The sequence below is a fragment of the Toxotes jaculatrix genome, chromosome 1 (genome assembly GCF_017976425.1).
Source record: "Toxotes jaculatrix isolate fToxJac2 chromosome 1, fToxJac2.pri, whole genome shotgun sequence".
NCBI lineage: Eukaryota > Metazoa > Chordata > Actinopteri > Toxotidae > Toxotes > Toxotes jaculatrix.
The window spans coordinates 9,445,333-9,458,723 of record NC_054394.1 but is presented as its reverse complement, the minus strand read 5'-3'; the positions used below and the strand labels follow the sequence as shown (position 1 = coordinate 9,458,723).

General features: G+C 40.1%; 1 protein-coding gene across 1 annotated transcript; it reads left to right on the top strand.

Moving 5' to 3' along the window:
* The first annotated feature begins 8,576 nt into the window (after positions 1-8,576).
* On the top strand, positions 8,577-12,127 carry irx3a (iroquois homeobox 3a). The gene is made up of 2 exons (XM_041045873.1): positions 8,577-9,092; positions 9,755-12,127. Exons 1-2 carry the CDS (start codon positions 8,874-8,876, stop codon positions 10,817-10,819), a joined length of 1,284 nt encoding a protein of 427 aa, XP_040901807.1. The 5' UTR covers positions 8,577-8,873; the 3' UTR covers positions 10,820-12,127.
* The last annotated feature ends 1,264 nt before the right edge of the window (positions 12,128-13,391 follow it).

Sequence of the window (13,391 nt, the reverse complement as noted above, 5' to 3'; positions counted from 1 at the left end):
TCCTGTATGGAAAGTTGGATGACGTTTTGTCCAAAGGTAAATCTTATGGGGTGTCCAAATCAGAGACATATGGATTCATTGTCCCAGGGATGCGAATACCAACTGGAAATTTTATGGAAATCCAGCCATCTGTTTTTGAGGCACCTGTATCTTGTCACCATGTCCTTGGCCAAATGGTGGGTCAGCAAAATCACTACGATGCATCCTCTGGGAACAATGAATAGCCATGTCAATGTTGGACCCAGAATTTAGATGCTATCTTTCTCTGGGACAGCTGTTGGAGGGACCAGCATATTAAGGGTCAAAAAGTTCGACAATCCATAGACATCTAGGCTCACCCCCAAAAGACAAAGAAGAAGAAGTAAGAAAAACACACAACAGACTAAAATAATAGTCAACATTTGGTCATTTTCACCTGTCACCCAGAGCTTCCAAAAACTGTCCAACTACTGTTGGACGCAAATGAAAAAGGAACAGTAAAGCCCAAACCACCACCTTAAAAAAATGCTGAGTTGCCCAATTTGCTCAAGTGTGAGGGCTTGTTTCCATGTTTTTGATTAAACATGTACAGCTCTGCCAACTTGCCTTTGTTTACAGTGGTAACATGTATGCACTGTGCATGGTCAGCGAGGCAGTTTGTCACCATCATCTTCAGACTTGCCTCACCATCGCCTCAGCCTATTAGCTGGTGTTTTAAGCATAATGGGCTAATAATAGCATGATGTGTTTCAAGTGCCAAGATAACACCTGTATGTGGGAGCAGAGACACACACACCACAAACACAAGACACAGACACGTAAATGTGCTCACAGGTATTCATTGCGTCACTCATTGCTCGGCACCATCTTCATTAATACGTGCAGGGTTTAGGTGGGTAAATCCTAATCAAAGCTGCCCTGCTGAGGTTTATGTGTTTGCTTGTAGTCTCCTCTGACCTCAGTCCATTGGCATGCTGAGCCACTCAATAGGGCTGATTATAAAAGCAAGGTCCACACCCGACCTCCATAACATACCATCACAGGATCTGCTCTCATGGCTGCTGATGCCACTCATGAAAATGGAGTGCTAGATAGCGAAATACAAGGTGATAGAGATGCCAATGTGAAGGCACGAGGTATTTTCTCATGATGCCATTGTTAATTCTGCTCCTTCATCACAAAATAATGTTTCTTGGAAGTATTTTTGCATTTCTCCCTCTATCCCAACAGCTCTGTCTTTGCAATAATTGCTTAACTTCACCACAGAGACTTGCTGTTTTTTACCGGATGGGAGGCAAAATCTGTCACAACATTGCAGTTCTTCCTCGGTGACTGAATCCTATTTGAATCCTAAAAGGAACAAATTCTGCTACACTTGGTAAATAATTAATGAGGAAGTGCTAATTATAAAAACCAATTCAAAGTTTTCGCTGGGGTAAAATCATGAATCAGATGGATTTATATCCAGTTAATTCAAATATGACCATTTCTTTCTCCTCTAAAAGGTCTTGTTGCTATGTCCTGCAAGATATATTTAATTTTTGCATGAGGGACCATATAATCAATATACATTTTTATCATGATTTTGCCAAAACTGATCAGTAATGGTGTTAGTATGGTTTCATGATACTGTGACAAGTCATTCAACAACACTGATTACTGTGCATTTTTAAAATGATAAATTAATATGGGGAACCAAGTGGAAAACAGCCATAGATGATTCAAATGGTGCAAATGAATGGTCAAAACACTTCCTGCAACCCCCGTAATGTAATACACTCTGAACCCTGAATACTTTAATCTTTTATCAAGGCTTGCGCATGTGAGTAGTGGCATCAGTCCAGTGTCAACATAGTTGATACTGGTTACAGTCAACTTTTCCAGACTTGTAATGCAACCAAATAGTCACTTCAGTGTCATCTACAACGATCCATCTTCAATTATGCATGGACATTGTAGCATCACAGAAAGACTCAGTTTTACAGTGGCCCATGTCCCGATTTTAAATCCCTCCTTGGATGCACTACCATGCCACCTACTACTTACCCTACACCCCCTGCAAAATCCAGGCCACCACACAGATGAGGAGGCTCCACTCAACCATGTTGGTACAGCTGCCTCTTCTCCAGCCTCAAATCAGCAGCAGCAACAGCTGGAAAGACTGAGGCTTTGTCTGGCTCAGTAGGCCAAAATTGCTGGGAAACTGATATTTGTCTGGCCGTAGTGTCGAGCTTCGGGGCCATGAAAGGGCATCACTGGCTACCACTGGATCAAGGCACTCCATAATAAATAAAACCATGTTATGCTTTCAAGAGAGAAACAGATCATGGGTTATGATAGGCCTTTTGTTGGATGGTTGTGGTAGAAAGCTGGTGTTTCCTCGAGGATGTGCTGGTTTGGCTCCACAGACTATAAGTGCAAATCTGGGAAATAAGGAGACTTGAACAGAGTGGATGCTCTGGGAAATTGTATAACTGTATAACATATTGCGTGTTATGTTCTGCAAAACCCGTACTAGAAACATAAACAGTGAAAGAATCAAGTAAAACTCTTGACTGGCCTACTGAAAGGGCTTTTAAAGTGCCAGGAATACATATTACTCTGCTGATCAATGGACAAATAAACAATTTAGATGAGCTAAAGAAGACATACCATCATTTTGATTCCTTCATCTAGAAGCAACAGATCATTCATCCACATTATTTCTCATCCATGGCTTACTATGATACCAAGGGGAGTATGATGATACATTTACACTAAATGCCAAGTGGCGAGTTGCTCCATTAAAACAAACAGACCAGCCTAATCACAGATGGGGTCAGTTTACATTAGATGTAGTTTGAAATGTAGAATAATAGTATTCAATGACACATTAAATAACTTCATTCTGATGTTTTTTTTAATTCAAGGTAAGTTTAAAAAAGCTACAACATTTTGTATTGAAAGTGACTTGACTGCAGCCTGGTCACATGATTGTAAATCCACGAGTAAATAATATCTGGCAACATTAGTGCTTAATAATAAATAAAAGATCAGCTACTCTGAGGACACTAAAGCTATCCCTGTCTTCATGATCATTATAAACATCCTAAAATTGTCATCACCATCATTGTACACAGGGAACTCTCTTTGGCCGCCAGCTTGTAATCTTCCTCTCCCCCTCTCCCTCTCTGACTTTCCCTCTCCCTCCCTCTTACTCCCTCTCTCCTCCCGTCACCTCTCACAGAGCCTGGCAACATCAAGCCAGCTTGCATTTTAATTTGGCCCTGAAGTTACTTATTTCATTATCGATCATCCGTAATGCTGAATCAATGTTCATCTTGTTACGTGGGCCATACCCGTGTAATACAGTGATAGTGGGGCCCAGAGTTACTCATTCCCTTTACAAAGTGACTTTACCGTAAAATCAATGCCTTGTGTTACTGATACAGGGGAAACTGCAGCAGATGGAGTGAGAGTGAGTGGGCAGAGAGGAAACAAACGGGAAAAAAAACAACTCACCTTCAATGCAGCATTGTTAAAGGCACTTACAACACTCACAAAGCATAGCAAATGTCTACAGTGTGAGCATTGTGTTATTATAGAGTCAGTTGATCCATGATTCCTCACTGAGGTGCCATGTGGTAGTAATATAATAAAATGAAGTGATAACACTCATTTTCAGCTGATCTATTGGATTTAATGTTAGGGTTTATGGATCATCTGTTTACACTGTCACTGAGAAAATGTAGCCTATATATTATTGACATTTCACATGTTTTACACAGGCCTGGACTATTTTTTTTTTTTACTAATCATACATACATGTATAGTCATATAATAATGATAATGATCAGAATTTAAAGTTACACTGGATTACAAATACAACATGGGGAGTGCATGATTTTCATGAAAAGCACTTGATCTGTTTTGACCTGTCCATTAATTTTAGCTTAGAGCTAAACCAGAGTAAAGTATCAGTTTTTTTGTTGTGTGTGGCTTTGTCCCTCTATTTTCACCCGTTCTCCTCCAGTCTCCCGGTGCAAAATGAATTAGTATCCCAGATATAATTTTGGGGGGTTTATATGAGCATCATAGGTGAAGTATAAAGTATGTATAATATACTTCAGGCATAATAAAGGAATACTGTAGAAGGAAGTAAAAGATACGCTACTTCAACAACCATACTATTGAGTAAAATTGGCAGACAAAGTCTATTTAACAATATTACATTTCACAGAGGTGATGGGTCAGACATTCATTAGAGAATATTATATAGACAGATATTAAGAGAGAGTAAGCATCTAGAGCTACTATGGATACACTATTTTGAAGCACATATGGGCACTCTGTAATTTGAGTTGTTCATATAATAGTCAACATCCCACATACACAGGCCCATAAATATAGTATTTAAGTTAATAATGTGTATGCACACAGTTGAGCTGCTGGCTGCTCAGTCAAAGCTCTGTTCAAGGCCTAAATCTAAAATGGATCTCTAACTCAATCCATTTGCTTACCCTGAAAGACTGTTTAAATTTAGCAGTAGCCTAAACCCAGAAGTTAACAAGTTAATATAAAACACTTGCAAGGTAATGCATTAATTCACACTTTGATCTGCTGTCATAACCGGGTTTAATAAGTTGCAGTCCATTGACTATTAATTTGTTTCCAAATGGTGTGAGCAGGAGGAACGGTTCCAAAATGCTTTACTTTGCCACTAATGCAAATCAAAGTTAGGCTATCTGTTTAATATGCATGATTGGCTGGTGTAATGTAATTAAAATCATACTATTTAAATTACCCTAACAGTGAAAAAAATTAAACTTTAAATGTATTTTCAAAGTACACTTGCTTCTGCTGCTAAGAACAATTAATTTTAGAAACTAATTCATTTATTGGATTAAGCCTCACTGTTCTTTAAACACTGTAAGATTTATTGGCCCTTTATTTCACCCTAATGGGACATGAATTTGAATGAGCATATTTGGAGATTGAATGTGTTGCACAGTTAGTTTTTTAGGTTACCCAAGTTTAAACCCGCCGAGGAACATTTCTGATTGACAACAACAGCCATGTATATTCCCAACAGCTAAGAATAATTGCTTTGTAATAAGATAGCATAATACCAATAGTCACTTTCATGAATTACAGAGACTTTTTCTTATGTGTTTTGTCAGTTAGTTTTATCATTCTGACAGATATCAAATATACTGTAGCTCATATATCTAGCTTCAGCTGACCAGTAGCTTTTCTTGATCATATTGAAAAAGCTGTAAATCCCTGCACTGCACTATATCATATATCATAATTACAGCAGCAGTTTGTGCTCCTGAAACTGAAGCTGGAGAATTCTGGTGAGTCTAAACAAACTCTGCAAGCTACTGCATTTTGACTTAAGTCCCCCTTTCAAGAAATGCTTACCAAAATGAGAGCTGGTTTGTCAAGCAGGTCAAGAAAATCTCAATTCTCTCTCTCTCTCTCTCCCTGTCAGTCTCTCTCCCTCTTACTTACACACTCACACACACACACTCCAAGCAACTCTAAGCATCCGAGGGTTATTAATTCCGTATTCTTTTCAAATCCTCATTCTTCACCGTAATTAACCAATGCTGATCAGCAATGGCTCCCTTAAAATTGATTCCATGTGTGATAAGATACGTGTGATGATTTTTCCCCCCTTTTTTTCTGTCACTGGGGCGTTATGGAAAAGATCCAAATGTGTAATTTGAAGTGCCTCCGTTTGAAGCCTTTGATCTCGCCTGTTTTGCAGAGCCTCGGTTCATCATTTGCGACGTGTCGCTGGAGCCCTGTGTATTGCATAAGAAACTACTGTTGAGCGATAGGCCGTGTATGTTTGCTTATGAGAATGTGAAATTGTGTCATCTGCATAATTACCGTCAAAGAGCTCTCTACAAAACAGCCCTCAAGTCACTCGTGTATGATTGCCCTCTTTTTACAGCACCTACAAATTAAATTGGCTCCAGCGCGCTCCCAGCATTCTTCCACAAGAATTAAGAAAACTCATTTAAACCAGATGTAAATAATAATAATAATAGTAATAATAATAATAATAATAATAATAATAGGATTTATTCCAAGTAAATAAAATTATCAAAATGATTCTCTGTGGCCACAGTTCTGCTTTTTCCTGTGTTGAATTCAGGCCTGTTCCGATGTGTGTGTGTCTACGGAAGTCAAGCAGAGGTTTAGTTTACTGTTTACTGAGACTCTCTTTAGGAGAGAGGGGAGCGGCGTCTTAATGCTTTTATGGCTACGCCAGTTTCCCGGGTCGGTGTGAAAGTGTTAAGTTAGTGCGTGGTGCGTTTGGTTGGAGGCAATAAATCAGACACGGTCCACACGGCGTGGGTGGAGTGGATTGGGTTGGGGAGGGGGGCCACGTCCAAGCGACGTGGTCCCGGGGATGAGACACGTGTCCATCAGGACCCGGAGCGCTGCTTAGCGGACACCAGCAGGCAGACACTGCGCTGGACTCTCAGATTTATACTCTCACTTCTAACGTTTATCCCGGCCCAGCCACGTTGTCTCTCTCTCTCTGTCTCTCTCTCTCTCTCTCTCTCTCTCTCTCTCTCTCTCTCTCACTCACTCACTCACTCTCCTCTGATTTTTTTGTCTCTTAAACTTCACAGCTTTCTTTACATTTATTACGCTGCCGTGTATCCAAAATGTCAGATACAATCCACTTATCTTTAACCACCCTTCACTTCACCACTGTCTGGACCCCCCCGGTTTTGCAGGTCGATGTTATGTGTGTATTTGCGTGCGCGCATGAGTGTGCGCCTTAAGTGTGAGCGTACTATTGACTGCTATGTAGTGATTACCATTCCGGTCGGATGGCACCAGCAAGCCGCTGTAATTAATAACCCCATAATCCGGGTTGGGGTGGATGTCGGCGAAGAACACACACAGATTCAGGACAGAGTTTTACAGAAACAAGGCGTATCCTTATGGGTAGCTCTATATAAGAAATTACAGCTGCTATTATCCCTCCCAGACAATGATAACTATCTGCTTCAAAAGAAGATTAAAGGTTTATACAAGTTGAGAGTTCTTGGAAACCGGGATCGCATTATCAAAACTAAACTGAGATTGATGAGATTTTGTCTCGCTGTCAATAATACAGTAAGACTTCTACCATATTCAAATAAAGTGGTATGAATATTAATTCAACCTCTGCAGTTGTTTTGCAAACGATTAACAAAACAGATGCTGGTACAAAGTCGGGTTGAAATGCGATTATGGTTGTCCCCTACACACTTTTGTATATTGATTCGTGGAATTTCAATTCTGACTCCCTTGTTTTGTTTTAATCCGCATTATTTACAAGAAACATCAGGTTGCATCAAAATTATCAAATGGATTTCTTAAGGTGCAGTCTGTCAAGATGATCGTTTTGTTTTTAGTGGATTAAAGAGCTTAAAATCACTGAATTATTTGCAGACTTAAGCTTTTCCTCGAGCGATGTTTATTCACGCGTTATGATTATTATTCGTATTATTTTTTTTTAGCATATTTTTTATTGTTGTTGTTGTTGACAATAATAATAATAGTGATGTTGATTTATTGTTTTTATTTATTTATTCATTTTTTTTTTACTCTTGTATCATGGAATCAGTGTTATTTCCCAGAATAAACATCTTCTCAGCCCAATCCACTAAAATGTATATTACTTATCATTGTAGGCACTTTACACTTAGTCTTCATTAACAGCGTAATGCGCCAATCATCAGCTTCCTCTTTGATGTCAAGTGGCTTACATGCGACCCGTTTGATGTCTCAAATTAAAGAATGAACTGACTCCGATTCGCCGGCCACCAGGAGCCCATAACACCTCGAAACCAGTGTAAGAAAACACAGCTTGCATCCATTGATGTGGCGATAAATAAAATTTTAAAAAAAAGAAAGGTGTGTCTAACCTGTGATCCAGGGTCATTACAAAGCATGACCACCGTGAGTAGCTACAAACGCATTCATTATTAATTTTTTTCAGGGGTTTTTTTTATTGTGATTTGTTTGACACTGCCTCAAAAGATTTTCTTTTTTAAATATAGATGTATGTCAATTCAAAAAGGTGTGTGTAAACTCTTTCTCACTGATCAAAAAAGGGGGTAAAAATGGCTTTAAGTGCTTTTAAACTTAACCATTACTTCCCGAATTTACTTTTTTTTTTAAAAACAAGTGTGCTCTTGTAGACCAGTCTCCAAATTTAGTTCGACAAAGAAAACTTTCTCCCTCCTGCATTGGTGTGTTAAAAGGAGAATGCCGACAAAAAAAAAAAAAAAGTTAATCAGTCACCGACACCAAAATGCTTACTGTTGTGCAAATGGCCAGAATTTGTGAATTAACACAGAAAAAAATATGTGGCAGGACAGACGCGAACAAATAACAAATGAAATAGATTGGCGAGCCATAAAATGAGATTTGAAACCCCATTCAAATAAGAGCCGGCGACGTCAGCGCACTTATCTGAGAGAGAGAGAGAGAGAGAGAGAGAGAGAGAGGGAGAGAGAGAGAGAGAGAGGGAGGGAGGGAGAGAGAGAGAGGTGGTTGGTGTGTGGTGTGTGTATGCGAGGGGTGAGATTTGAGAAATAGGAGGGGCTTCTAAACGACTAGAAATGTCAATCTGAGCAAGGGAGTCCCAATAATCTAAAGCAATCTGTAAGGACCTGACCTTAGTCCATCCAGATCAATAGGGAAGTGAGGGTGGAGAGAAGAAGAAGAGGAAGAAATAAGGGGCGCAACCGGATCGTTTACACTGGCTGTTCCCGAGGAAATATAGACTTCCCTTGCTTGCACCTTTTGTTGCTCACATGCTCACACTGTAAAAGTGGATATCGAGGCAATTCCCTTGCTTTGTGAGACTGCAGCAGACTTTTTTCCCTTTTCCTACCACCATGTCTTTCCCTCAGCTGGGATATCAGTACATCCGACCGATATACCCGCCGGAGCGCCAGGGGATCGCCAGCAATGCCCGGGCCGGGACAGAGCTCAGCCCGTCCGGCGCACTCTCCAACGTCCTCTCCACTATGTATGGATCTCCTTTCGCCGCAGCAGCGCAGGGCTATGGAGCGTTTCTCCCCTACTCAAACGATATATCCATTTTCAATCAATTGGTGAGTCACTCCTGTGTCTGTTTAAGTCACCCATAACTTTTATGTTACGTCCGAAAAGTTAAAAAAAAAAAAAAAAAAAAAAAAAAAGTGCACGGGCCTTTCGGAGAGGTTTATTGGCACTTTTTAAAGTCTAAACTTTTTTGGAGCGCCGTGGTGAACTTCTTCGCTGAATCTTTTGTGAGATTTAGTTAAAAAGTGGTTCAAAAGTAATACATTTACACACTGTGCTTTAGGCTTATTGTGAGTACATTATTTCCTGAAACTGATGACAAAGGAGTTAATGAAATGATGCAACGTGCTGTGGGAGGTTTACAGGTTTAGGTGAGGTAAAAGTGTGCAAAAGTAAAGTCTTGTTCTTGCAAGTGTTCGGTTTAAATAACTTAAAAATAATCATTTTTTTCCCCACTGAGTTCTGAAGCTTGTGGGACGTGGATAACGATTTAAAGTTGTGACAAAAATGACATTACATGACACTGACCGTTTTGTTTGTTTACACATTCCTAATAACCTAATTGTTGTGTTATTACCGTCAATTCACTTCACACCGTGGGGCATAATTATATTGATCATGAAGAAGAATTCCAGACAAAGTATGGCATTGATGGTATTAATATTTTCAGCCTAATGAATCCCTCTGACTCTATGATTCTTTGTCTTTCCAGGGTGCTCAGTATGAACTGAAAGACAGTCCCGGTGTCCAGCACCCAGGGTTTGCCCACCATCATCCTGCTTTTTACCCATATGGCCAATATCAGTTCGGTGACCCATCCAGACCCAAAAACGCCACCAGGGAGAGCACCAGCACCCTGAAGGCCTGGCTCAGTGAACACCGCAAGAACCCCTACCCAACCAAGGGCGAGAAGATCATGCTGGCCATCATCACCAAAATGACCCTCACCCAGGTGTCCACCTGGTTCGCCAACGCCAGGAGGAGGCTAAAGAAGGAGAACAAGATGACCTGGGCCCCCAGGAACCGCACCGACGAAGAGGGAAATGTTTACGGCAGCGATCACGAGGGGGAGGAGGGGGACAAGAGGGAGGACGAGGAGGAGATCGACTTGGAGAACATCGACACGGAAAATATTGAGAACAAGGACGACTTGGACGACCAGGATGACCTGCATTCAGATATTAAACTAGACGGGAGGAGTGACTCTGAGATTTCTGACGGCTTTGAGGATTTACAAGGGTCCGACCCGAGGTTTCTAAAGGCTGTGGGGAAAGATGGCAAAGACGTGGAGAGAGGAGGAGAGCACTTCCACAGCCACCACCACCACCACCATCACCACTCTTCTTTGGACATCAAAGCGTCCCAGCCGAACGGAGAACCGCTCAAACTGAACCCGGTGTCCGTTAGCTCGCCGCCCTCAGAAAACAACCCTGCCCCAGCCCAAAAGCCAAAGATCTGGTCTTTGGCAGAGACAGCCACGGCCCCTGACAATCCCCGCAAATCGCCGCAAATGAACGGCAGCAACTCCGCAGGGCCGGCTGCCCAGACCATAATCGCCCCTCACAGACTCATCTCTTCTTGTCCCGTTGGGAAAATCCAGAACTGGACGAACCGAGCCTTCTCGGCGCATCAGCTGGCTTTACTGAACTCGAATCATTATCTGGGACTGGCAAACCAGGCCACTGCCACCGGCCTGGCCCTCTACAGCAGCAGGCAAACGGAGGACAAGAGTCATAGTTCAGAGACTCCAGTCACAGGTACATGTCCCCGACACTGAGACGCGCATGTATAAACAGGCCTAACTACAAAACAAAGACATTAGTCCATTGCCCGTCATTCATTTCTATTATTTTAAACCTCCTTTTGCCTTTTTTGCCTGTTCGTGGATTTCTCTCTCTCTCTCTCTCTCTCTCTCTAGGCCACACAGATGAACAGTGTTACAATGTCATAGCTTACAGAGTACAGTGTGTGTGATGTGTGTGTGTGTGTGCGTGTGTGTGTGTGTGTGTAACTTGCTTTGAAGAAAAAAAAAAATGACCGAGAGAATTATGGAAACCTCATCAGAAAGCATTTAAGAAAATGTGGAATTGGGTGAAAACTGTTATAAATTTTTTTGTGCCCCTTTCCTCCCTTTATTTGGTGTTGTTACATCCACGTGATATTAAGGCCCATGTGCTTGTATTTAATGGTTTACATAAAGAACCTCAGCCCATGAAACCGAGTAGTTTTCAGCACTAAATTTACTGAAAACCCAGGATGGGCTCTGTTAATAGGAAGTTCACTTAAATACATTTTAATTTTCATTGCCACAATTTCAGAGAGATCTTAGTGCCTTGGATGCAGAAGAGAAGTCGTTTAAAAAAACAGTTTTCCACCCAGTTCAAAGATAGAGAGGCTGTCAATTAATGACGTTTGGGAATTTTCTTTTTGATGCCATATCACATTTTTTTTCTTTTTTAAACGCCATATTTACCCGCATTAGCTTTTATTCTATTTTTTTCCCATTTTTCTTTTTTCATCCCTGTGTGTGCGCTTGTGTTATTTCGTTTGTTACTTGTTTGGTCATGCAAATGAGCTCAATGCAAATTCACTACAGGCTGTTTTTTGAAAGGCAATTGTCACTTTTATATCACTTTGTGTTTTAGCTCTTCATGAGGCTATTATTAGTGTTTTTTAGATCACTTTTTTCTTTTCTTTTTTTTTTTTTTTTAATTTTGTTTTACCCCTGTATATTCCAGGCCTTAGAACCAACTAGAAGCAGCGATGGTTCTTTCGGTTCTCTCCTCTCCATAAACCCTCACCCATTCTCTCTCTCTCTCTCTTTTTTAATTTGAATAAGGAATGTAAAATAAGAATAATACATCTCTGTATACTTACATTGTAAGCATGTCCTGTGTAAAACTGCTAATGTAATAATGTATGAACCTGTAGTCTGTGAGTTTTTTTCTTCTTCTTCTTTTCTTTTTGTAAGTTCTGTGAGGATTTGATGTTCAAATGTTTTGTATATAAAGTTAAGAATATGTACATACTTGTGAACCAAATTGTACAAGAAAGTCTATATTTTGGCTAATAAATGAACTGCTGCAACTTTAAGAAATGGTTGGTTTTTGGCCGTTGGTATTTTGACAGCTGCTTTTGATGATGGCTGTTATTGTGCGTTTCAGCTTGAATTGCATTGCTTTGGGTTTTTTTTTTTTTTTTTTTTCTTTTTTTGTGTGTGTATGTGTTAGTGGACAGCCTGAGGCACAGACTTCATCCTCCGTGGCAGTGATAAGTAAATATTCGAGAGGGATTTATCACACTTTTTTTATACAGTGGCGGGACTTAAGGCTAATTATTGCGGCATACATTTGGATATTCACGTTGTGGGATTATCCTTATAGAGGCGTAGCGGTCGCATTAAAATGAATAATTCTTTCATTAATTTTGGTCTGAAAATGTACGGTTTATAAGGACACTTTAGGTAATGAATAACTGTTAGGGGATCGTTGCTACTTGGTTAAAGAGCTTCAGTTGATCCTAAAGATGGATTTTGGCTTTGCAATGCAACTCCCACATCTCATCATGCTCAATTTGTAAGGCTTTTGCTCCTCACATACATCATACATTTTCCTCAACTGCCGCTGCTCTTTGGTATAATTGTAATATATCGTCGCTGTATAACTAATAATAACATCATTTATTTTGTTTGCCCGTGATGTGATCATTTGCATGTGTGAGCCCTTATCAGAGGAAGTTTATGTAAACTTAGTGTTGGAGCTCCCTCTACAGTCTCTTGCAGTCGGCCATGTTCTGGTGCACAGACAACACACATTCTTCTCATGTTGTCACTTTTTTTTTGGTCCCAATCCGAATTTATCCATCGGTTGTGATATGAAATTCGATAGTGACATTTTGCTTTTATAAATCTGTCACCGTATCATTCCCTTTTAAAGATGTTTTCAAGCCTTAGTGTTGTGATTTTGTGATGTACAAACGCAGAGCGTCTGTCATAATGAAGCAGCAGAATTATTCTTAATGCTTCAAAGGAAAAAAAAAAAGATCAGATTTTGTCTTGAAAAAAAAAAAGTCGTGCAGATTCTTAATTTTGGTCCAATAGTTCAAAAATATTGAAGGAAAAACAAAGAGGCCTTTTCAGTTCAGGTCACACGCAGCAAACCATTTGACTTAAAAATTATGCAAATATTTACCAAAAGGAACAATAAAACAAAACTGGTAATATATACTAAATACATAAAATTTGACTTACACTCGCCAATAACTGAAATAAAAAAAAAAGGTTTCATGGCTGCCATGCTTAACTTGAAGACTATAGCACTCAACCATCCTTGAAACCGCATTCAACTGTT